General features: G+C 46.3%; 2 protein-coding genes and 1 pseudogene across 18 annotated transcripts in view; 2 read left to right on the plus strand and 1 right to left on the minus strand.

Moving 5' to 3' along the window:
- Window positions 1–15,408, minus strand: part of LOC118153609 (uncharacterized) — a 55,291-nt gene extending 39,883 nt beyond the window's left edge. For 3 of the 10 annotated variants that reach the window (XM_078364724.1, XM_078364733.1, XM_078364739.1), the window contains exon 1: window positions 15,232–15,408. The gene's annotated coding sequence lies outside the window, so the exon portion shown is untranslated. Of the gene's footprint in view, window positions 1–10,647; window positions 10,738–11,674; window positions 11,729–15,231 lie in introns of those variants that run through there. The other 7 variants (XM_078364715.1, XM_078364699.1, XM_078364717.1 and 4 more) reach the window with 4 other exon arrangements.
- Window positions 1,127–2,287, plus strand: LOC100391261 (ras-related protein Rap-2b-like; annotated as a pseudogene).
- Window positions 15,409–15,660: 252 nt separating the features above from the next.
- The window catches only part of LOC128930724 (uncharacterized), a 29,591-nt gene continuing 19,805 nt past the window's right edge, over window positions 15,661–25,446 (plus strand). For all 8 annotated transcript variants that reach the window (XM_078364755.1, XM_078364757.1, XM_078364769.1 and 5 more), the window contains exons 1-4: window positions 15,661–15,871; window positions 16,435–16,617; window positions 20,991–21,095; window positions 21,727–21,868. In XM_078364755.1, coding sequence (XP_078220881.1) covers window positions 15,841–15,871; window positions 16,435–16,617; window positions 20,991–21,095; window positions 21,727–21,868 — 461 coding nt within the window. In that variant the 5' untranslated portion in view covers window positions 15,661–15,840. The remainder of the gene's footprint in view (window positions 15,872–16,434; window positions 16,618–20,990; window positions 21,096–21,726; window positions 21,869–25,446) is intronic.

Below are 25,446 nucleotides of genomic sequence, written 5' to 3' on the forward strand. Positions count from 1 at the left end.
CAGACCCACATTCTCCCTTCTATACTCTGTCAGATCAGAGCTAAGAGACTATAGACATGTCTCAGACTCCCTTTGCCCACAGGCTTCCTCTTTCTTACTTTCTGTCAGTGGGAAGAGGGTGGCGTGAGTGATGGTGAACACCGCACCAACAACGCCAGGGTTCTCTCATGCTGTCAGAGGAGCAGCAGTGCTGGTCCTTCCCTGCCCCCACCTCAAATCTCACCCTCTTGACCTCAGACCACCCCTACAACAATTCTACATGGAAAATGATCCAAATTTACATTCCCTTTGTACAGGTGATGATGCAGTTTAGGAATACCAGACGATCACTTTAATTTGGCAAAACCACATCCATGGATGAATGACAGCATGGGCCCATTCTGAGCAATCAAGCTACCACGCAGGCAATTCCTCTAAAAATTTTCAATCCATGTTTTTAAAAACCTTTCTACTGTTTCCTACCCACCCTCCCCGCAAAAAGGAAACAGTGAAATAAGTAAAACAAGTCAATAATTTTTTTTAAAAAGGTCAACCTTCATAAAATAAAGCCGTTGTAAACAAAACGGCAATATTCTACTCAGACTTTTGATAAACTATAAAAATGAAAATAAAGTACGTAAATAATTTAGCTACAAAAGGCAACAACTGTTATCAGAATAAAGTAAACCTAATAAAAGGCATACTAAATATCTCAGCTAAGATCAAAGCTTTCATTTTTAACATCTCTATATTAAAAAAAACTCAAGCTTAGCCAGGCACAGTGCACCTGCAGTCCTAGCTACTGAGGAATCTGAAGAGGGAGGATTGGCTTGAGCCTCGAAGGTCAAGTCTGCAATGAGCTATGACTGAGCCACTGCACTCCAGCCTGGGTAACACAACAAGACCTTATATCAAAATAATAAAATCAATAAATAAATAAAACTCAAGGAAAACGTCCTCTTTAAATATTCTTGAGAAGGATTACACTAAACATAAAATGGCATTTGCTTAAAAAAAATAGAAAGCATTTTAAAAGAAATTTTAATTTTTAAAAATGACATTTGCTTCTTACTTTTAAAACAACTATACAATTTTGAGAAATGAGATCTCCTCCAGTAACAATAAAGCTTAGAAATATCTACAGGTGGGGAGTGAGCGCGATGGGCCGCGGTGGTGGGCGCACGTTCCGTGGGAACTCATGCCACGCGCGTCCCTGCCTGACGCGCAATTAGCAGCCACCTCCGCAGCCAGCCGCCACTGCCTCCTCGCCCTCCCGGGGAGCTCCTGCAGTCGCCTCGCGCAGGCTGCGGGCATTGTCCTCCCGGTTCGCTGCCCGGGCTTCTGTTGCCGCCGCGGACTGCTGCGGGGCCGGACCTGCGCCCCAGGGACACGCCGCCGCCGGCCGGCCGAACGCCCGGCCCCCGCTCAGTGGTTTCTGCCTTGCCTTCTTCTCTGGGCTACTCTCTCCTGGGTTTTTCCTGTGAAGCTGAGGAAGGGGAATAGAAGTCCAGCCGCCAAGCCCAGCCTTCCCCGGCGCGCAGCCCCGTCGGGGCCGCAGCAGGCGCGGCGAGAGCGCTGACTGAGCCATGAGAGAGTACAAAGTGGTTGTGTGGGTCTCTGGCGGCGTGGGCAAGTCCGCGCTCACGGTGCAGTTCGTGACGGGCTCCTTCATGGAGAATTACGACCCGACCATCGAGGACTTCTACCGCAAGGAGATTTAGGTGGACTCGTCGCCATCGGTGCCGGAGATCCTGGACACGGTGGGCACCGAGCAGTTCCCGTCTATGCGGGACCTGTACATCAAGAACGGCCAGGGCTTCATCCTGAACTACAGTCTCGCCAACCAGCAGAGCTTCCAGGACATCAAGCCCATGCGGGACCAGATCACACGCGTGAAGCGATAGGAGCGCGTGCCCTTGATTCTGGTGGGCAACAAGGTGGACCTGGAGGGCGAGCGCGAGGTCTCGTACGGCGAGGGCAAGGCCCTGGCTGAGGAGTGGAGCTGCCCCTTCATGGAGACGTGGCCAAAAACAAAGCCTCGGTAGACGAGCTGTTTGCCGAGATCGTGCAGCAGATGAACTACGTGGCGCAGCCCAACGGCGATGAGGGCTGCTGCTCGGCCTGCCTGATCCTGAGGCGGCTGCCGCGGGCAGGCCGTGCTCTGCGCACAAAAGCCAAATGCATCCGACTCTCTAAATGTGGTTTCTTTCAGGCTTTGAGATTGGAGACCACTTTACATTGGCCAGGGTGTCTTTGGAGCCCTGCTGACCTCCGCGGCCGGCGGACCCTGCCTCCACCCTGTGCTTGAGGGGGTGTACCGTCCTTCCCATCCGATACTCTGGTGGAAATGTGGCTCTTTGCAGCATGTACGTTTCTCCCTGATTTTGGTTGATGCATATTTCCCCGTTTAAGTAGCCATTAGGGAGTATCGGCAGCCTGACGCCCACCAAGCAAAAGTTTTAGCCTGAGGGGAAAAAAACGGGGCTGGGGAGGGAAAAGGAGGGAGAGAAGGCAGAAACGGTTTTTCTTTTCTTTTTTCTTTTTTTGGTCAACAACCGTTTTTCTAGTTCCAAGTTTTAAATACATGGAAGGAAGTCCGGGAGAACCACATGAAGGGGCAGGAGAGGAAGAAACTTTTGTTTCTTCCTTGTTTTCCAGGAATAGCTGGAAATTAAGATCGGATTCCTTTTCTGCCAGCTTGGAAGGGCAACCCCCAGACTGATTGCGATTCTGAGGATGTCTATACAAAGTTGGATTCTTGTTACAGTGTATCCAATCTGAAGTACTGCACATCTGAACTGGGACTTTAAACACTGATGCCAATACAGCGTGGGGTGCCAGAAAGTGTCTGCTGCTATTTGTGGGGAAAAAAAATCTATTTTGTTTACCTACTGTATCAAAGGGGAATCTGGGGACGAACTGTAGTATTTTTTTTTTTAATCATCTGTGAAAATGTTACAGATCTGCACATTTTCGTGTGTACTATGGTGTGTGTACTATGGGGTGTGTGTGTGTGTGTGTGTGTATGAGTTTAGCCTTTTTGTTTTTGTTTTTTGATTGGCAGTAACCAATTTTAATGACTAGCTTTTTAAAATACAGTACATAGACTTTGTAAATGTGATTCAGGGCCCCCAGCAACCCTGTGTCTGCAGAATGCCTTCAAAACTCAGCTGTTCCAGCCGGTGCCAACCTGTGAACTTCCCACCATATCCCACAATCTGCTATTCCCCCAAACCACTTCCCAGTTTCCTTTCAGTAATCTTTCTGAAGGAGCTAGGACAATTGGGCCTGTTGTTTAGTGAATTTCTTTATTATCTTCAGCCTTTAAAATGTAATTTCCATCTTTTGCAATGAATTTGTTTCTTTTTTTTTTGCTTCGTTTTGTTTAAATTTTCAGGTATCTAGGTCCCTTTTATATTATTTTTAATTTTTTATTACCTGTTATAGGGTGTTCCTCCAGAAGCAAAGAGCAAAATTTTACTATTGTGATGTACCAATTCTAACTAATTGTAATTTTTAATTTCATGCATTTAATCATTGTCTCTTCATTTTAAGACTTTTAATACAAATATCATTTTTAAAGAAACAAATAAAAAAAAAGAAGTATCTACAGGTATTAAACATACACCTACACTCACACAGAGCTGTGTTTCTCTACTTCCACAGATATAATAGAAAAAATATGAAATTAAATTTACAGCATCCCTGGAAAGCCAAGAGTCATCAGGCACTTCTGAATTACACAGAACAGCTGAGAAAAGGCCGACAACAAACCTGAAAGAGCTGAAGAAAAGTAGCACTTGAAGGTGAAAGAGAAGACCTTGAAGAAGTTAATTTTCAAGAACCCAGAAAGAAACCTCCCATATCAGAGAAGTAGGGAAAAATAGTCATAAATGAAAGGGTTATTAAAAGATCACAAAGTAAGCTTCCTGGTGTATTCATCTCAGAGCTGCTGACCTACATATTTGGCCCCAAAATAACGATCACAAGCATAGTTCTCTGAAAACTGTAGGACTTCTAAGTGGGATACTTGCAGAATTGGATGGGTTGAGATTCAAAACGGATGATGCCCTAGATCTCTTACAGCTGCCAAAGTGGACAAAGCCCTACGACCACATGGTAACCCCACAGAGTACTTTAGTACTCTAGAGTACCCACACTTTCACAGAGCAAGAGTACCTATAACTAGACCCTGCATTAAATTTTACAGAATAAGGCTTTCTACCTGGGCTAGAGAACTACACTCTAGTAATCACAGGTGTCTAGACTACAGGTGGAAAATTGGCTACAACCTGACTAAACTTGGAACTGCCTTGGCAAAATTTTGACTGAGACAGTGAGAGAGATCAAACTTAACCGACTCGACCTTACTTCTAACCTCCAACCTGTCCTTGTTCATTCCTGAGCATAGGCTGAAATAACTTTGGGAGAAACTTAGTTTATAGTTTTAAAAACAAAGACAATCATAGCCCTTTCCCAAAGCAGACCTCCTTCTTGCCTGGGGACTAGATTGCCTTTGTAGGACCAACATTAGCCACAAGATTAGAAATTATGGTTTAGGAGTCATGTGGCTGGAGGCTACAAGATTCTGGCCCTCCCTAAACTCCTCCTCATATCGCTGCTTGAGATATTTTGCAGACCCTGCACTTGATGGATTCAGCTGGCACCACCCAGATCGGTAAACTGGCTCATCTAATCTTGTGGCCCCCACTTACAAAGTGACTCAACTCAAGAAGACAGCTCTGACTCCCTATGATTTCATCCCTGACTAATTCTGTACTGTGGTTCATTTTCCTCAAGATTGCCTTGGTCTAAGCCTTGGTTATGTCTCTCATATTTTATAATCAGCTCTTCAATATCCACAAAATAATTTGCTAACAATTTTGATTATGATTGCACTGACCACAGATTAATTGGGGAAGAACAGACATATTATCTTTTGTTGTTGTTGTTTGATTCAAAGTCTCGCTCTTTCACCCAGGCTGGGGTGCAGTGGCATGATCTCAGCTCACTGTAACCTCCGCCTCCTGGGTTCAAGCAATTCTCCTGCCTCAGCCTCCTGAGTAGCTGGGATTACAGGTGTGCACCACCAAGCCTGGCTAATTTAGTACAGATGGGGTTTTGCTGAAGGTGGTCTTGAACAAAATAGTGAAACAGATGTCATTAGACAAAAACCACAGTAAAAACTGCTGCAGACAAGCACTGATGGATGCTAAAGTAGGCCAACAGAACAGGACCAAGACATCTGGATAGTCTCTTTTTTTTTTTTTTAAACGGAGTTTCACTTTTCATACCCAGGCTGGAGTGCAATGGAGTGATCTCGGCTCACCACAACCTCTGCCTCCTGGGTTCACGCAATTCTCCTGCCTCGGCCTCCTGAGTAGCTGGGATTACAGGCACGTGCCACTGTGCCCAGCTAATTTTTTGTATTTTTAGTAGAGACGGGTTTTCACCATGTTGACCAGGATGGTCTCAATCTCTTGACCTCGTGATCCACCTGCCTTGGCCTCCCAAAGTGCTGGGATTACAGGCGTGAACCACCGCTCCTGGCCTGGATAGTCTCAAAGTATTTCTCCACAAGATACTCACTTGAGGCCAGGAGTTCAAGATTAGCCTCAGCAAAACCCCATATCTACTAAAAAAAAAAAAAAATTAGCCAGGTGTGGTTAAGGCAGGAGAATCACTTGAACCCAGGAGGTGGAGGTTGCAGTGAGCCGAAATTGGGCCACTGTACCTCAGCCTGGGTGACAGAGTGAGGCACTGAATCAAACAAACAAAAAAAAAGACAACAATATGTCCGTTCTTCCACAATCAGTCTAGTCAATGCAATCATAATCAAAATTCTTAGCAAATTCTTTTGTGGGTATTGAAGAGCTGATTATAACACACACACACACACACACACACACACACACACACACAAGGTTTAGACCAAGAAAATCTTGAGGAAAATGAATCACACTACAGAATTTATACAAGATATTACAGCCAGACATGGTGGCTCATACCTGTAATCCCAGTACTTAGGGAGGCTGAAGCAGGCAGATCACCTGAGGTCAGGAGTTCAAGACCAGCCTGGCCAATATGGTGAGACCCCCATATAAAAATTAGCTGGGTGTGGTGGTTCATGCCCATAATTCCAGCTACTCAGGAGGCTGAGGAAAAAGAATCGCTTGAACCCAGGAGGCAAAAGTTGCAATGAACTTAGACCAGATGACTGCACTCCAGCCTAGGTGATTGAGTGAGGCTCCATTGCCCCCCAAAAAAACAAAAAATTAAAAATATACATATATGTATTACTATAGAAGTTAACACAGAACAGTTTTAGCACAAGGAAATATAGCTAAATAAAATACTAAAACATTTAGAAACAAACCCAGACATAGACGGTTTTCTTATTTATGACAAGGTGACATAGTACAGTGGGGAAAAAATAATTATTTCAAGAAATGATGCTGGTTCAACAATATGTTCTTTTGCAACCAAAATGAATATTGAAACCCCCCCTCAACCAAACACAATGATCTTTTTAGATGATAGGTCTACATGAGAAAACAAACCAATAAAGCTTTGTGGTAGAAAGTTTTCTTTTTCTTTTTTTTTTTTTTTTTAGACGGAGTTTCGCTCTTGTTTACCCGGGCTGGAGTGCAATGGCGCAATCTTGGCTCACTGCAACCTCCTCCTCCTGGGTTCAGGCAATTCTCCTGCCTCAGCCTTCTGAGTAGCTGGGATTACAGGCATGTGCCACCATGCCCAGCTAATTTTTGTATTTTTAGTAGAGACGGTGTTTCACCTTGTTGACCAGGATGGTCTTGATCTCTTGACCTCATGATCCACCCACCTCAGCCTCCCAAAATGCTGGGATTACAGGCGTGAGCCACTGCGCCTGGCCTGAAAAAGTTTTCTTAAACAGGATTTTTAAAAAAGGACTAACCATTAAAAAAAAACAAAAACAAATTGAACTACGTAAAAATGTAAATACAATTAAAATTAGTGTAATCCAAAGGCATTAAGAGAGGAGAAAGGCAACACAAAGCTGGGCGCTCTGGCTCACATCTGTAATCCCAGCACTCTGGGCCGCCAGGGTGGGCAGATCAGGAGTTTAAAATCAGCCTGGCCAACATGCAGAAACCCCATCTCTACTAAAAATACAAAAATTAGCTGGGCGTGCTGGGACACACCTACATTCAGAGCTACTTGGGAGGCTGAGGCAGGAGAACTGCTTGAACCCAGGAGGCAGAGGTTGCAGTGAGCCAATATCGTCCAATAGCACTCCAGCCTGGGTGACAGAGCAAGACTCCATCCCAAGGGGGGAAAAAAAGGCAATCTAAGAATAAGGAAAAGATATCAGCAATAAGTAGATGTACGTGTATACACACACACACACACATGAAAAAAAGTATACCCAGAATACATAAAGAACTCCTACAAATGATAAGAAAAAAGAACACAACACAATTTTTACAAAATTGATGAAACATTTCAACTGACATTTAACAAAATATTCATATGGCCAATAAATATGTTATACGTAAAGAGGTTAACTTCATTGGTCCTTAGGGATACGTAAATTAAGACCTAATATATCCACCGGAAAGAAATTCAAATTGCTGGTGAAGACATGAAGCCTGCCTGGTTGAAGAATAAATTGTTCACCCACTCTGAAAAACTTTTAGCACTACATACTGACATTGAACACAACCCTGGAATTTTACTCCCAGATACACAGTCCAAGAAAGATGTACACATGTTCACCAAAAGATATATACAAGAAATATTACAACAGCAATATTTTTAATAGGCAAAAACTGGAAACCCAAATGTCCAATACCAGAATGGATTTGTGTCAATAGACTCCAAGACCATCTCTAAGTTCAGCAATTTGCTAAGAGGATTCAAGGACTCTGAAACTGTCATATTTATACTTTATTACAGAAAAAAAACACAAAGCAAAATCAGCAAAGGGTAAAGAGACATCAGGCAAAGTCTGGAGGAAGCCAGGTGCATGCTTCTAAGAGTCCTCTCCCAGTGGAGTCACACATAAAGCCTTTAATTCCTCCGGCAATAAACTAGAACAATGAGCCGGCCGTGGTGGCTCAAGCCTGTACTCCCAGCACTTTGTGAGTCTGAAGCAGGTGAATCACTTGAGGCCAGGAGTTTGAGACCAGTCTGGCCAACACGGCAAGACCCCATCTCTACTAAAAATACAAGAACTAGCCAGGAATGGTGGTGCCCTACTCAAGAGGCTGAGGCAGGAGAATCACTTGAACCCAAGAGGCAGAGGCTGCAGTAAGCCCAGTTAGCGCAACTGCACTGCAGCCTGGGCAAGAGCCAGGCTCTGTCTTGGAAATTGAAAAAAAAAAAAGAAAGAAAAAAGAAAAGAAAAAAAAAAAGAGAAACTATAACAACATCATGCAAAGTGTTGTCTACTATGGAAGCTCACAAAAGCCTAGAGGTCCAGGGTTTTTGGTGGCCAGTGATCTTGAAGGGCACTAATGAATGACCAGTTACCAGAGCTCGAGTTCATGAGAAGGAAAGGAGGTGTTCACCATAAATAATGTTTGCACAAACTAGAACAGCGAAGTTCAAATATTCAATCATACAAAATGCAGAATGTTCCAAGAGCTCAATTGTGGCCTGTCGAGGACCAGTCACAGAAAACAGTCCTCCCAGGAAAATGAAAGATGTGAGCAACTGGGCCCTGCCGAGTTAATCTTTTCCTGCTCAAGATAACAGAAAATCATATGTGGTTATGTAACAACCACTATACAACAAGGAAATGTTGCTACATACAACCTGGATTAATCTTATAAACCAACAAAGCCTAAAAAAGCCAGACAACAAAACGTGTACATTGTATGATTCCATTTACATACATAATATTAAATACACACACACAAAGGCCAAATTGTCATATTAGAATTGTGACAATAACAAAAATTCCTTAGGATTGCTTCTGGGAGGGTGATATAGTACTGGATATATAACCCTACTTACTGTATAAAAATTCATCAAACTGTGTATTTATCATTTATACACCTTTCTGCACACATTATACATAAATTAAAAGATTACACAAAAAGGTCTCTAGTTCCTATTTTATTTTAGCCATGAGGAAACTTCAGGAAAATATATCATTCTATAGAATCATATTTTTCTCAGATCAAACTCCTAACACAACTCAAAATCCTGTAATTTTATACTGCAAGGGTAGGAGAACAGCTTCCCTGTTTTCCATTTTTTAGAAGAGTCAGGGAAATACAGAAGTGGAAAAGTTTAAAAACTATGGAGATATCCACTAATCCAGTAGTTTTTCTAACTATATTCCTCAGAAAAATTTTTTTTTTTTGAAACAGAGATTCACTCTTGTTACCCAGGCTGGAGTGTAGTGGTGCGATCTCGGCTGACTACAACCTCCACCTCCTGGGTTCAGGCAATTCTCCTGCCTCAGCCTCCTGAGTAGCTGGGATTACAGGCACGCACCACCATACCCAGCTAATTTTTTGTATTTTTAGTAGAGACGGGGTTTCACCATGTTGACCAGGATGGTCTCGATCTCTTGACCTCGTGATCCACCCGCCTTGGCCTCCCAAAGTGCTGGGATTATGGCCTTCAATTTTTAGTGTTTATTATTTATTTTAAGATAGAGTTTCACTATGTTGGCCAGGCTGGTCGTAAACTCCTGACCTTGTGATTCCTTTCTTTTCTTTTCTTTATTTGAGATGGAGTTTCACTCTTGTTGCCCAGGCTGAAGTGCAATGTCACGATCCTGGGTTACTGCAACCTCCGCCTCCTGGGTTCAAGCAGTTCTCCTACTTCAGTCTCCCAGGTAGCTGGGATTACAGGCGTGCACCACCATGCCAAGCGAATTTTGTGTTTTCCGTAGAGACAGGGTTTCGGTGAGGAAGGAGACCCAGGCCTCTGGGATTCCCTCCACCCTCTGTCATTCACCGTGGATCACAATTGAATAAACAGTAGGCCAGATGGCGCCTCCTGAATCTCCTTATTGTAGGTGGTAGGCTTCGTCTTAGGGAAACTCTCAGGAAGACACTGTTTTTAGGGGGCCAAGGCGGGCAGATCACTCGAGGTCAGGAGTTTGAGACCAGCTTGGCCAACATGGGAAAGTCTCGTCTCTACTGGAAAAAAAAAAAAATTACAAAAATTAGCTGGTCATGGTGGCTTACACTTGTAGTCCCGGCTACTCGGGAGACTGAGGCAAGAGAATTACTTGAATGTGGGAGGTGGAGGTTGCAGTGAGCCAAGATTCCGCCACTGCACTCCGGCCTGGTCGACAGAGTGAGACTGTCTCAAAACAAAACAAAAAAAGAATTAAGTGTAGACAAAAGGCAAACTGAGATGTCTGATCACCATACTTATGAAGAGCTCACATAATATGGAAAAAATTCTCAAGTAGAAGCAAGGAAATTTGAGTTCTATATCTGGTTCTGCTGCTATTAACAGCTTCCTGTCTTTAACCAATCTTCTGGCCTTTAGTGCTTTCATACGTAAACAGAAAACTAGCACTGGTGTCTAAGTCCCCTTACAGCCTCTAGTGCATCTATATTGGTGAGCAGGATCAACTCACACAAAAGGGAGATCCTTAGACAGGCAATGAGGAAGGAGGAAAGATAGGTCAGAAAACAGGAAAGAACTTGAGGCAGTCCAAACCTTAGGACCAGAAGTCTGTGAGGCAATGGTGTGTCTGACTTCCAGGATTCATGTATCCTTTCCATTGGTCTTTTAATTTTTTTCTTCTGGCTTTGTAATTCATACATGGTTAGGAGAAAATGTATAAATGAAAATAAAGAAACAGGCAAGAAATTATATTAAAATCAACAAAAATCTCAATACCAGCAATGATCACTAGTGTTTTTAAGTTTGGTATAAACCCTTCCAAACGTTTTTTTCATGCAAATATATAAATGTACTTTTAATGTGATAAAACAGCTGTGTAGCCAAGTTACACAAAAACATATTCACCGTATTCATATCAATAGACATCGTCATTTCATCACTTTTAATGGCAGCTTAGTACTCTGTATCATGGATGTGCCACAATTGTTTCACCAAGTCCCTTTTAAATTACAATCTTTCATGAATATGTATATACAATTAATACATACATATCTTAGAAATATACCTCTGTGGTCTTGTCCCAGTAGTGCCTTACAGTAAGTTCCTTGAAGAATGACTGCCAGGTCAAGGGTAGGGGCTTTTTTTTTTAGTGTATATTAACTGTCTGGCCTCCATAAGTTCTCCACCCAAGGAATGTATTACAAAAGAATGATAATTTAAGAATTGAAGAATTCTCTAAAGCAGTATTCAAGATCCCTATCACTAAAAATAATCTCCACATTTCACTACACACCATCTTATGACTTTTTTTCATGACCCATGATACTCACATGTCAGAAGCTGGCTAAGAATTTAAAATATAAAGCCACTGTTTTTCTTCAGGGAACATAGTACCATGCTACAGATCTTAAATGAAGTTTCTGTACGTCTACTGCATCACAGTACAAAGAGATGCTCTTCTACATTATGTAGAAAAGAGAAGATACTTTCACTTAATTATTTAAATACTTTTAAGATCTATGCACAAAGAACCACTATTACGTAAAATTCATAATCTTTTGCTATTTTCAAATAGGAACAATTAGTCAGATGTATAATAATTATCAAGAAGCAGATTTACCCACAGAATTTTCAGTTTTTCTTCAGATCTCCTTGCGGCTTGACTTGATTTAACAATAGACAATGTAGAGCAGTGGAGCTATTTAGGCATGGAGTGACCACATGACAATAACTAACTCTGTGACAGCACACAAACGACAAAAAACAATGCTCAGATAACTCGAGTCTTTTTCCTTCCTCTGCCGTTGAATGCGAAAACCAAAATTCACTATATAAGCAACAGAAGGAACTGAGCTGTCGTCAAATAAAAATTAGGTTTGAAAACAGAGCTGAGGAAACTCCCAGCTCCATTGTTCAGTCAGCCTGGTCACTTTCAGCAAATCAATTTATCTCTATGCACTCATGTTTCTCACCCTTAAATCATGCACTGCTCTATCACCTTCAAAGCCATCATGAGAATTAGTCATAGACAATAAAAGCATATCACATTCCTTAGAACATTATAATAATATTCACGAATTCTAAAAAAATTTCCAGCAAGACCAGGTGAGTGAAATAAGATACACAATATTAACAAATAAAGAGAGCCATTTCTCCTTTAGGCCAAAATACAGAAATAAAAATTACCCCCCTGCTTTAGACAACCAAGACACACTGGATGCCAGGCAATGAAGGACAGAGATCCCTGAAAATCAGGGGAGAGAAGCTCAGCTGTACTATTATCCACACTTACTGCGTGATACAGATTCCAGGCCTCTGCATTGGTAGGAAGAACCCAGGCAAAACATGGAGGACAACTTCCTGAGCTGACATGAAAGTGAGAGCCAATGGAGACCAAGGCAGAATAGAGAAATGGAGGGAGGAGATAAGGAGCCCAGAGATCTGCAGAAGATCCACTTCAAGAATTCAGCAGGGCACTAATAAGCACATGAATGTGAGGTAATTATCGAAAACCAGGGAAAAAACATCCCAACAGTATACAGATCTGGCCAGATGTCACTCTAAGCCTATACAGGTTTCCACCATCCACGCTTAAAACACTTATTTCACTTACGTGGTGCTGAGTACAAATCAGGAAAACCGTGCCTGAGTAGTGGAGAATAATTAGTCCTACAATGAGTACTGCTCCAAATGTGCCTAATAAGCTAACTGCAGATCAGATAATGCAGAAAAATGAAATAAAAACATAATGATATGTTCTATACATACATGAAATTAAGTAATTTCATTTTCAATAGCATCTAAAAGAAAAAAATACCTAAAAACAAATTTAACCAAGGAAGTGAAAGATTTATACACTGACAATTACAAATCATTACCAAAAACAAATTTCACCTAAACAAAGAGACATTAATGTCCACAGAAAGGAAGACTTATTATCACTAAGCTATCAATATTATTCGATGTCATTTATAGATTCAATGCAATCCCTATCAAATTCTCAATCACTTTCCCGCAGAAACAAGCCCAGGAGTTTGAGATTACAGTGAGCTGCGATTATACCACTGCGCTACAGCCTGCGCTACAGACCAAGACCTTCTAAAAAAAAAATAAGTAAAGAATAAAAGGGAGATCCTTATGAAGAATTAAGAATCAGCCAGGTGCAGTGGCTCACGCCTGTAATCCCAGCACTTTGGGAGGCCAAGGCAGGGGAATCTTGACTCCTGAGATCGGGAGTTCAAGACCAGCCTGGCCAACATGGCAAAACCCCACCTCTACTAAAAATACAAAAATTAGCCAGGGCCAGGTGCAGTGGCTCCCGCCTGTAATCCCAGCACTTTGGAAGGCCAAGGCAGGTGGATTATGAGTCAGGAGATCAAGACCATCCTGGCTAACATGGTGAAACCTTATCTCTATTAAAAATACAAAGATTAGCTGGGCATGGTGGCATACGCCTGTAGGCCCAGCTACTCAAGAGGCTGAGGCAGCAGAATCACCTGAACCCAGGAGGTGGAGGCTGCAGTGAGCTGAGACCACGCCACTCACTACACTCTAGCCTGGTGACAGAGCAAGACTGTCTCAAAAAACCACCACCACAACAACAACAACAAAAATTAGCTGGGAGTACTGGTGCGTGCTTGTAATCCCAGCTACTCAGGAGGCTGAGGTGGGAGAATCGCTTGAACCCGGAAGACGGAGGCTGCAGTGAGCTGAGATCCCACCACTAAACTGCAGCCTGGGTGACAGAGTGAGACTCCAACTCAAAAGAAAAAAAGAATTAAGGATCACTTCGAATTCTCATGGAATTGCAAAGGACACCAAACAGTCAAAACAATCTTGAAAAATCACAAAATTGGACAATGCACACTTCCTGATTTCAAAACCACAAAGCTACAGTGATCAAAACAGTGTGGTACTGGCATAAGGATAGACATATACCAATGGAATAGAAAGGAAAAATTCAGGAATAAGCCATGTATGGCCAACTGATTTTGAGTAAGAGTGCCAGAAAAGAATGGTCTCTTGAACAAACGGTATTGGAGCGACTACTTTTTCACATGTAAAGAATAAAGTTAGAACCCTACTTCACGCCATATATGAAAATTAACTCAAAGGGATTAATGGCCTACATATAAGAGCTAAAAAACATAAAACAGAGATAAATCTTGGATTTAGTAATAGATTCTTAGATATGACACTAAAACTACAAGAAAAGAGAGAGAGAAGTTGGGCTTCCTCAAGCTACAAACTTTTAAAATGAACCAAAGACCCATCATTAGACTTAAAACTATAAAACTCTTAAAAGATAACATAGGGCAAAAGCTTCATGGTATGAATTTGGCAATGATTTCTAGGATATGACAATAAAAACCCAAGCAACAAAGTAAAAATAGATACACTGGACTTTATGAGAATTTAAAACTTCTGTGCATCAAAGGACACAATCAGCAGAGTTAAAAAGGAGAGTGGCAGCGGCCACAGCTCAGCTCCCCCCAGGCACCCCGGCCGCCATCTGTGAAAAAAATAAAAAAATAAATAAAAATAAATGGTAACCTACAGAATGGAAGAAAAATTGCATATGATCTGTCTGATAATGGAGTGTCTCAGTCTATTTTGTGCTACTACAATAGAATACCACAGATTTAGTCAACCTACTCCCCATGTGGGCAATGCGGCCTTGCATGGTGCCGCCAACCAGCTCCCAGACACATGCAATGATGTCCCAGATATTACACCCCCACCCACTGGGGGCAATGTAACACCTGACAGCATCCCCAACCCATCCCTCACCGCTGGCAGTGTTGCACCCCACAGTGCCACCAACCCATCCCAGACAAAGGCATTGCAGCACCTGATAGCTCCTCCAACTCACCCCCACCTAGGGCAGTACATCCCCGGACAGTGCCCACAAAATGCCCCACTGCTGCTGGCAGTACTGCTTGGGACAGGCCCTATCGCAGCCCCCAGCAATGGGCAACACACTCCAGGAAAGGGCTCCCAACCCTCTCCCCTACGCGGGCTGTGGCACCTCAAATACCGCCCCCCCACCAGCCCTCGCAACACCAGCAGTGTCACCCTGGATAGTGCCCACTGCCCATGGCAGGTCACTCCCAAGTCGTCTCCCATGCCTAAGCCTGTGCAGGCCAAGATGGTGAACCTATCGCGCCATCTTCTTACCTTTCTAGCTGTGCTGTAGTCTCCGTCAGTGCCACCAACCGCAACAGCGAGGCGGAGCCGATACTGCAGACGCTAGCCTCCAGCATGGGCGGTGGCCGGCTACTCCCACTTCTCCTCAAAGCCAGCTCGGAGCAGGTGGGCCCACGTCCAAAATGGCGGACTCCTGGAGTCTGAAACGGCGAAACTCCCGCTTGCCATCCTTTATATACGGGGGTTCCTAGACTACATGTTTGGATTGGATGAGAGCAAACTTCAAGGTCTACTTAATTGGGCTTTATTTCTACGGTCTGATTGGCTAACCTAAAACTTGTTCTCATCCAACCCGAAGCTATTCAAGCCAGGCTGAGCTGTGGCCCCTTTAAGAGGGTGTGGTGCTTCAGCCTTGAGGCGAGTGCCTGTCAGTGTGCGTGCCCCTACGGAAGCCCGCCCACCCGGCAAGAGAGAAGTCAGCGAAGGCAACGGCGGCCCGGGTCCGCCCGGCCCAGCCCGGCCAGAGAGAAGTCAGTGGGGACGAAGGCGGCCCCGGTCCGGCCAGAGGGAAGTCAGTGGAGGCGGCAGTGGTGGCACGGTCAGAGCGAGTTTCTTTGGAGAAGCCGTGGTGGCTTCCACATGATGGTGGAGGACGAGACAGGTCTCTCTGGTAAGTGGTGGGGACTTGTACCTCACTGTGAATCCTCCAGACCCCCCTGCTCTTTCTTGGCAGCCTCCTGCTTTGTCTGGGATGGGTTGGTGGCACTATGGGTTGCAACACTGCCAGGATGAGGGATGGGTTCGGGGTGCTGTCAGGTGTTACATTGCCCCCAGTGGGGGGGGGGCGTGTGAGATCCACGACATCATTGCCTGTGTCTGGGTGCTGGTTGGGGGCACTGTCCAACGCTGCATTGCCCACATGGGGAGTGGGTTGGGGGCACTGTCTGGGGCTGCAGTGCTGGTGTTGGAGGATGGTTTAGGGGGTGCTACATGCTGGTTGGGGGGAGCGCCCGAGCAGAGCCTGGGTGGTCCCAGTGGTTCCTATGGAGTGGGAAGCCCAGGCACCATGGTGTCTCCAGTCTCTACTCCCTAGCCAGTTTGGGCCAAAAAGAGATGCTGTGGCCTTTGGAGGGTGGGTGTGAGTGCCTTCATTGAAACTGGCTCATGCCACCCAGTGGCCAGCATGACAAGGTGGGGGGTCTAATGCTACCATTCTCTTGTGTCCCATTCTAGGCTTTTCTGGCTTTGCCCGCCCAGCTGCTCCCGTTCTAGGCTTTTCTGGCTTTGCCCACCCAGCTGCTCCATGCCACGAGAAGGAAGAGCTGTCTGCTGCATGCTGGAGGCTGGAGCCTGTGGCACCACGGCTCGCCTTGCTGCAGTGGGTGGCAGCGACAGAGACTGCAGAGTGCTGGAGAGGTAGAAGCGTGACTGGCTGCCACCAGGGCAGGGATGGGTGCAGAGGTGGCCAGGTGGCGAGCCTCTGAGGCGGCCTTGGTCCCTGGGTCCCCCCCCACTGCTGTTTATGGCAGGCAGAGCTGGGGTTGCCACTGCTTCTGATGCGCTGTGTGCAGGTAGCAGCTACAGTTGAGCCGTAGGGTGGCAGTGCTGGTTCCTGTTTTTCTGTTCCTTTTTGTCCCTGGTTCAGGGCTTTGGTCACGGGCACTAGTTACCCTACAGACACTGTGATGGGGCTGGGTGCCAGTTCCCGTCCTCCTCCTGCTTGGGGCCTGATTTAGGCGCCGCAGCAGTGTCTGGCCCTTAGGTCCGCATTGCTGGAGGAAGCAGGCAGGATCAGGGGTTGCCACCACGCTGCCCAATGCCATCTCTAAGTGGCAGGTGCAGCAGAATGCACAGGAGGCTGCAGGGCTGGTCTCAGAGAGTCTGGGAGTTGCCCAGGGCACCTCCCCCCACCCTAAGATCTGGGCTTCCTTGGCCCAGGCCCAGAGTGTGGGGTCGCGGGCTCTGGGCCCACAGCAGCACCCAGGATGAGTCTGAATGCCAGTTTCCATCACCCTGTAGCTGTGCCACTGACTGCCTAAATTAGGCACCATGGTGACATCTGGCCCTGGGATTCCTGCTGCTAGTGGGGGAGGACAGGGCCAGGGGTTGCCACTGATGCTGACTTGCGCCATTTCCAGGTTGCAGGTGTGGCTGAGCCCATGGCAGATTCTTGTGGGGCTGCTCCCCAAGGGCGTGGGGGTTTGGGAGTATACCACCATCCCACCGTAGGGACCACTTTTCCTTAGGCCTGGCCCAGAGCACACGTTTGCAGGCACTGGGCACTGTGCAGCCACAGAGTTGTGACTGAGCACCTCCTGCCCTCTCACACCTGTGGGCTGTCTGTGGCAGTATCTGGTCCTGGGTTCCATGCTACTGTGTAGTCTGATTTTTATGCGTTAAAATCATTTTAAATAATTTTTTCTCTTTGTTACTGTTACCACTTTAGTACAAAATCTAGGTTAATTTATTTTATCTTGCTTTTAGAAGTTTTTTACTTAAAATTTATTCTGTAATCTACAAAACACATACAGCATTCCAAAATCAAATAAGTCCAGCATCTAACCCCTTTTACCCTGTTTGTACCCTATCTCTCCACATTGCTTTGTTTTAAAAGGGCTGTGTGTACTTCTCTTTCTTCCTTGGATAAGTGGCATCATCCCATGGATACTTTTCTCCATTTTGCTTTTCTCATTTAACAGTACTTTTAGCGACATCTTCATAGTGACAAAGAAAGATACTCTTTATTCCGTTTTACAGCTACATGGTATGACATGATACTAAATTGTATGAATGTATTTATATTTATTTAGCTAGTTTCCTATTTATGAATATGGGGTCATTTTTATTTTTTTGTTACAGATTGTGCTGCAATAGCTATACAAATATGATTTTTAATATTTTCTGATTAACAATAATGAAGCTAGTGTGTTGTTTGGGTGTATTTCTAGAAGTTGGTTTGCTGGGTTAAAGGGTAAAATATATATGAAATCCTGATGGATATTGCTTTTTTTTGTTATTATACTTTAAGTTGTTAGGTACATGTGCAGAACATGCAGGTTTCTTATATAGTTATACATGTGCCATGGGGGTTTGCTGCATCCATCATTCTGTGATCTACATTAGGTATTTCTCCTAATGCTATCCCTGCCCTATCCCCCCACCCCCTGCTATCCCTCACCTACTCCTCCATCCCCTGCAACAGGCCCTGGTGTGTGACGTTACTCTCCCTGTGTTGATGTGTTCTCATTGTTCATCACCCACTTATGAGTGAGAACATGCAGTGCTTGGTTTTCTGTTTGTGTGTCAGTTTGCTGAGAATGATGGTTTCCAGCTTTATCCATGTCCCTGCAAAAGACATGAACTCATCCTTTTTTATGGTTTCATAGTATCCTATGGTGTATTTGTGCCACATTTTCTTTATCCAGTCTATCATTGATGGGCATTTGGTTGGTTTTTTTCTTTGCTGTTGTGAATGGTGCCACAATACACATACATGTACATGTGTCTTTATAACAGAATGATTTGTAATCCTTCAGTTATATATCCAGTAATGGGATTGCTGGGTCAAATAGTATTTCTATTTCTAGATCCTTGAGAAATTGCTACACTGTCTACAATGGTTGAACTAATTTTCACTCCCACCAATAGTGTAAAAGTTTTCCTATTTCTCCACATCCTCCCCAGCATTTGTCTCCAGATTTTTTAATGATCAGCATTCTAACTGGCGTGAGATGGTATCTCAGTGTGGTTTTGATTTGCATTTCTCGAATGACCAAGGATGATGAGCTTTTTTTCATGTTTGTTGGCTGCATAAATGTCTTCTTTTGAGAAGTGTCTGTTCATATCCTTCGCCCACTTTTCGGTGGGGTTTTTTTTGTAAATTTGTTTAAGTTCTTTATAGATCCTGGATATTAGCCCTTTGTCAGATGGGTAGCTTGCAGAAATATTTTCCCATTCTGTTGGTTGTTGGTTCACTCTAATGATTGTTTCTTTTGCTGTACAGAAGCTCTGGAGTTTAATTAGATCCCATTTGTTTATTTTGGCTTTTGCTGCCATTGCTTTTGGTGTCTTAGTCATGAAGTTTTTGCCTAGGCCTATGTCCTGAATGGTATTGCCTAGGTTTTCTTCTAGGGTTTTTATGGTGTTAGGTCTTATGTTTAAATCTTTAATCCATCTTGAGTTAATTTTTGTATAAGGTGTAAGGAAGGAATCCAGTTTTAGCTTTCTGCGTGTGGCTAGCCAGTTTTCCCAACACCATTTATGAAATAGGGAATCCTTTCCCCATTGCTTGTTTTTGTCAGGTTCGACAAAAATCAGATGGTTGTAGATTTGTGGTGTTGCCTCTGAGGCCTCTGTTCTGTTTCATTGGTCTATATCTCTGTTTTGGTACCAGTGCCATGCTGTTTTGAAGTCACATACTGTAATGCCTCCAGCTTTGTTTTTTTTTGGGGGGGTGCTTAGGATTGTCTTGGTTATGTGGGCTCTTTTTTGGTTCCATATAAAATTTAAGGTGTTTTTTTCCAATTCTGTGAAGAAACTCAACAGTAGCTTGATGAAGATAGCATGGCCATTTTCACAATACTGATTCTTCCTAACCATGAGCAGGAAATGTTTCCTTTTGTTTGTGTCCTCTCTTATTCCTTGAGCAGTGGTTTGTAGTTCATCTTGAAGAGGTCCTTCACATCTCTTGTAGGTTGTATTCCTAGGTATGTTATTCTCTTTGTAGCAATTGTGAATGGTGGTTCACTCACAATTTGACTCTCCGTTTATTTGTTATTGGTGTATAGGAATGCTTGTGGTTTCTGCATACTGATTTTGTATCCTGAGACTTTGCTGAAGTTGCTTATTAGCTTAAGAAGATTTTGGGCAGAGACAATGGGGTCTTCTAAATATACAATCATGTCATCGGCAAATAGAGACAATTTGACTTCCTCTTTTCCTAATTGAATACCCTTTATTTCTTTTTCTTGCCTGACTGCCCTGGCCAAAACTTCCAATACCATGTTGAATAGGAGTGATGAGAGAGGGTGTCCTTGTTTGGTGTCAGATTTCAAAGGGAATACTTCCAGTTTGTGCCCATTCAGTATGATATTGGCTGTGGGTTTGTTGTAAATAGCTATTATTATTTTGATATTTGTTCCACTGATACCTAGTTTTTTGAGATTTAAACAGCCCTTTATACTAATGTTTTATGTTAAAACTCTATGCTAAAAAACTCTCAATAATGGAAACCATCATTCTCAGCAAACTGAAACAAGAAAAGAAAATCAAACACCACATGTTCTCATTCATAGGTGGGTGTTGAACAATAAGACCACATGGACACAGGGAGGGAGCATCACACACTGAGGTCTGTTAGGGGGAAATGGGGGAGGGACAGCAGGGGGTAGGGAGGTTGGGGAGAAATGCCAGATACAGGTGATGGGGGGATGGAGGCAGCAAACCACATTGCCATGTAGATACCTATGCAACAATCCTGCATGTTCTGCTTTTGAGGGTCTCTAGACCCTCAAGTACAGTAAAGTATACATTTTTTAAAAAAAGTGCTGTTGAACTTTGTCTAAGGCCTTCTCTGCATCTATTGAGATAATCATGTAGTTTTTGTCTTTCATTCTGTGTACGTGATGGATTACATTTATAGATTTGGGTATTTTAAAGCAGCCTTGCATCCCAGGGATGAAGCCAACTCGTTAGTGATGGATAAGCTTTTTGATGTGCTATTGGATTTGGTTTGCCAGTATTTTATTGAGAATTTTAGCATCAATGTTCATCATGTTCTGGGCCTACAGAAGCCCGCCCGGCCTGGCGGAGAGAAGTCAGCAGAGGTGGCAGCGGTGGCCCTGGCTCGGCCCAGCCACAGGGAAGTCAGCGTAGACAGCGGCAGCGCAGTCAGAGTGAGTATCTTTGGAGAAGCCGTGGTGGCTTCCATGTGATGGTGGAGGCCGAGACAGATCTCTGTGGTAAGTGGCAGGGACTTGTACCTCACCGGGAATCCTCCAGACCTCCCTGCTCCTTCTCTGCGGCTCCCTGCTTTGTCTGGGTTGGGTTAGGTTGGTGGCACTATGGGGTGCAACACTGCCAGCGGCGAGGGGTGGATTCGGGGTGCTGTCAGGTGTTACGTTGCCCCCAGTGGGGGGGGTGTGAAATCCACGACATCATTGCCTGTGTCTGGGTGCTGGTTGGGGGCACTATCCATCGCTGCATTGCCCACATGGGGAGTGGGTTGGGGGCACTGTCTGGGGCTGCAGTACTGGTGGTGGAGGATGGTTTAGGGGGTGCTACATGCTGGTTGGGGGGAGCACCTGAGCAGAGCCTGGGTGGTCCCAGTGGTTCCTATGGAGTGGGAAGCCCAGGCACCATGGTGTCTCCAGTCTCTACTCCCTAGCCAGTTTGGGCCAAAAAGAGATGCTGTGGCCTTTGGAGGGTGGGTGTGAGTGCCTTCACTGAAACTGGCTCATGCCACCCAGTGGCCAGCATGACAAGGTGGGGGGTCTAATGCTACCATTCTCTTGTGTCCCATTCTAGGCTTTTCTGGCTTTGCCCACCCAGCTGCTCCATGCCACGAGAAGGAAGAGCTGTCTGCTGCATGCTGGAGGCTGGAGCCTGTGGCACCGCGGCTCGCCTCGCTGCAGTGGGTGGCAGTGACAGACTGCAGAGTGCCGGAGAGGTAGAAGTGTGACTGGCTGCCACCAGGGCAGGGATGGGTGCAGAGGTGGCCAGGTGGTGAGCCTCTGAGGCGGCCTTGGTCCCTGGGTCCCCCCCCTGCTGTTTATGGCAGGCAGAGCTGGGGTTGCCACTGCTTCTGATGCGCCATGTGCAGGTGGCAGCTACAGTTGAGCCGTAGAGTGGCAGTGCTGGTTCCTGTTCTTCTGTTCCTTTTTGTCCCTGGTCCAGGGCTTTGGTCACAGGCGCTAGTTAACCTACAGACACTGGGATGGGGCTGGGCACCAGTTCCAGTCCTCCTCCTGCTGCGGGGCCTGATTTAGGCGCTGCAGCAGGGTCTGGCCCTTAGGTCTGCATTGCTGGAGGAAGCAGGCAGGATCAGGGGTTGCCACCACGCTGCCCAATGCCATCTCTAAGTGGCAGGTGCAGCAGAATGCACGGGAGGCTGCAGGGCTGGTCTCAGAGAGTCTGGGAGTTGCCCAGGGCACCTCCCCACCCTAAGATCTGGGCTTCCTTGGCCCAAGCCCAGAGTGTGGGGTCACGGGCTCTGGGCCCACTGCAGCACCCAGAATGAGTCTGAATGCCAGTTTCCATCACCCTGTAGCTGTGCTGCTGACTGCCTAAATTAGGTACCATGTTGACATCTGGCCCTGGGATTCCTGCTGCTGGTGGGGGAGGACAGGGCCAGGGGTTGCCACTGATGCTGACTTGCGTCATTTCCAGGTTGCAGGTGTGGCTGAGCCCATGGCAGATTCTTGTGGGGCTGCTCCCCAAGGACCTGGGGGGTTGGGGAGTGTACCGCCATCCCACCATAGTGTCCACTTTTCCTTAGTTCTGGCCCAGAGCACAGGTTTGCAGGTGCTGGGCACTGTGCAGCCACAGAGTTGTGACTGAGCGCCTCCTGCCCTCCCGCACTTGCGGGCTGACTGTGGCAGTATCTGGTCCTGGGTTCCATGCTTCTGGGGTCAGTGTCCAGGGATGCCACCGCTGCTGCCCCATGCCATGTGTAGGCTGCTGTGGCAGCTGATCCCAGACCAGAGGCTGTCAGAGCTGGTCCCAGATAGCCTGAAGGTCGCCCAGTGCACCAGCCAAAGGGTCCATTCTTTCTTGGCCCACACCCAGAGTGAGGATTGCAGGCTCTAGGCACTGCACCACTGGCATGGGGAGACAAGTGGTGGGGGGTCCCTTACCTGCTACACACAAAGCCCAGGTTGTCGGGAGTCAGCTCTCTCTCCAGCATGCCCCAGTCTCATCCTTGGTCAGCCCAGAGCACAGAGGCCCACTCAGTCCTGGCTCCATATCTTGTGCCAGGCAGGCACAGAGGCAAGGCACAGAGCCTCAGCAGCTTTGTCTGTGGCTGGGCTAAACTGGTGCCCGCCTCATCTTGACCATCTGCCCAAGTGGGCACGGGCTCCAGCATTGCTTCCCAGAGAGCTCCAGGGTGCTTCCTCCCTGGTCCCTTCTTCCTGCTCCCAGTCCCAACAGGAAACCACCCCCACCCCAGGAAGCACATCTGTTGCCCATGGGGCACTTACTGCTTGGCCTCCCAAAGTTCTGGGATTACAGGCGTGAGCCACTGCACCCAGCCTGTGGAAACTGTTTTAAATGTCGGCTGAGAACAGGAAACATTGAAAAGTGGCAGGGAAACAGCATTTCCTGACCGCACACCCCATACCAGGCATCTATTAAGAGCTCCTCTAGGAAAACATATTCAGAGAGGTCTGGTAACTTGCCTCAGGTCACACAGCAAGTGAGAGGCAGAGTGGTAGGCAAACTCAGGCCTGCTGGGCTAGTTTCTCCCCCTAACACATAGCCCTGGGCCACCTCTCAGGCACAGCAGAAACCCACCCAGGAAGACAAACCTCGAGGCTAACAAGTTTGAAAAGTCGGGAAATCTCTCGGGCAAGGCTGAGACCTTTGACGCCCCTGGGGGAGTGGACTAGGAACTGGGCCAGGCATGTGAACACTAGGCTGATGACATTTACCTCCATTCATACTTTTGAGTGTTTTGGGTGTCTCTCCACACACATCATCATCATCACAGCTTCCATAGCCCAGGTCCCCTTCTGCACACCGACAGAGGGACCCAAGGTGATGGCTTTGGCCTTGTGAACATCCAAGCTATTGAATTTGTGGCCCTGAGGCTGGCCATATCATGGAGGTCTGACTGGGATCACTGCAGCTGGCTTGTCCCCAAGGCCCGGGGAAGTTTCCAAAGCAGCTTTCTGACCTAGCTTGGAATGGGGAGGTTGGCTTCTAAGCTTTGCTGTCTCAGATCATTAGAAATGGAATTTTTACTTAGGTAACTTGATGGTTTTTCTTTCCACTGAGGATTCAGCTTTCAATTCTGACCCTGAGCTGCCTTGGGGCCTGGGGAGTAAGGACAGCCCCTGCCTCCTTATGCAGAAGCCCCCTGACCCTTTCATCCAGAGTTCCCCACACACCCCTGGGCTTCTGTCTAGCATACCGGGCTGTAGCTTTGATTGCATGTTGATCCATCTCAAGCCAGACTCCTGGGGGTGGGGGTCACAGCCAGGCCATGGATGCTGAACAGATTCCCAAGGAAAGCCCAGGCTGGACACAGGACCAGTGCAACCACAGCATGTTGTGTTGGGGACACCTGCAGTGTGCAAACCACATGACTGTGGGGTGCGCCTCAGGCAGAGCTGGGATTCCCACCCCCTAAGCCCCAGCCCCCGGCTTCAGGCTGCACACTGTCCCTTCCCAGACCCATGCTGTCTCACAGCACATCTCTGTCATGTGCATTTGTCTCTGGAACTGCACCCAGGGGCATAAAGCCCTCTCCAGCCCTGGACCCTGTGTTTGGGAAGGGGGAGGCGGGAGTCTGCTCAGCAGATGGCAGGGCTGAGGGCCAGCCCTGGCCAGGACCCCATGGCCTGGTAAAAGAGGTCCTGGGAAGAACTGCATAATGGGGAGCTACTGGGGGCATCCCTACCTATGCCCCCTGAGGACAGGGACTCATCTCCTCTGTGTTCCTAGAGCCCAGCCCAGGGCCTGGCCCAGAGTGCAGGTCAGCAAGTGGGTGCTGAGAGAATAAGTGAATGAATAAATGAATTAACACATGAAATGAAGAAACCGATGGAATACTGTAGGGCTCAGTGGAGGGGCTAACTTCTTCCAGCTGATAGAATCAAGGTAGGCTTCCTGGAGGAGGTGGCACTGGAGCAGCTTCTAAAGTGGTACAGGATTTGGACTCCTAGGGATGAAGGGAGGGCACCCCCCAGGGGTGAGCAACGGCCCCCCAACATTTACCAGTGCACTCAGGGCTTTGTAGGGAGTCAGAGCAGCTGAAGCCAGGGCCAGGCCTGTGGCTGAGGCAGATCCTCCTTATTCACTCAACAAACCCACCAGCTCTTGGACCTGAGCCCCACAGAAGTGGGACAGCCCCACCCTACAGGGGCTGGAGGATCTGGAGTCTGGGGACCTGTTTTAACTGTCCTTGGGTCTTGGCTTCCCCATCTGTAGAATGGAGCACAAGAGGGGCATCTCAGAGCACAGGGGAGATGGAACATGGGGGAGATGGAGCACAGGGAGGCATCTCAGAGGCCCCTCATTCTCAAC

The sequence above is a fragment of the Callithrix jacchus genome, chromosome 1 (assembly GCF_049354715.1).
Source record: "Callithrix jacchus isolate 240 chromosome 1, calJac240_pri, whole genome shotgun sequence".
NCBI classification, from domain to species: Eukaryota; Metazoa; Chordata; class Mammalia; order Primates; family Cebidae; genus Callithrix; species Callithrix jacchus.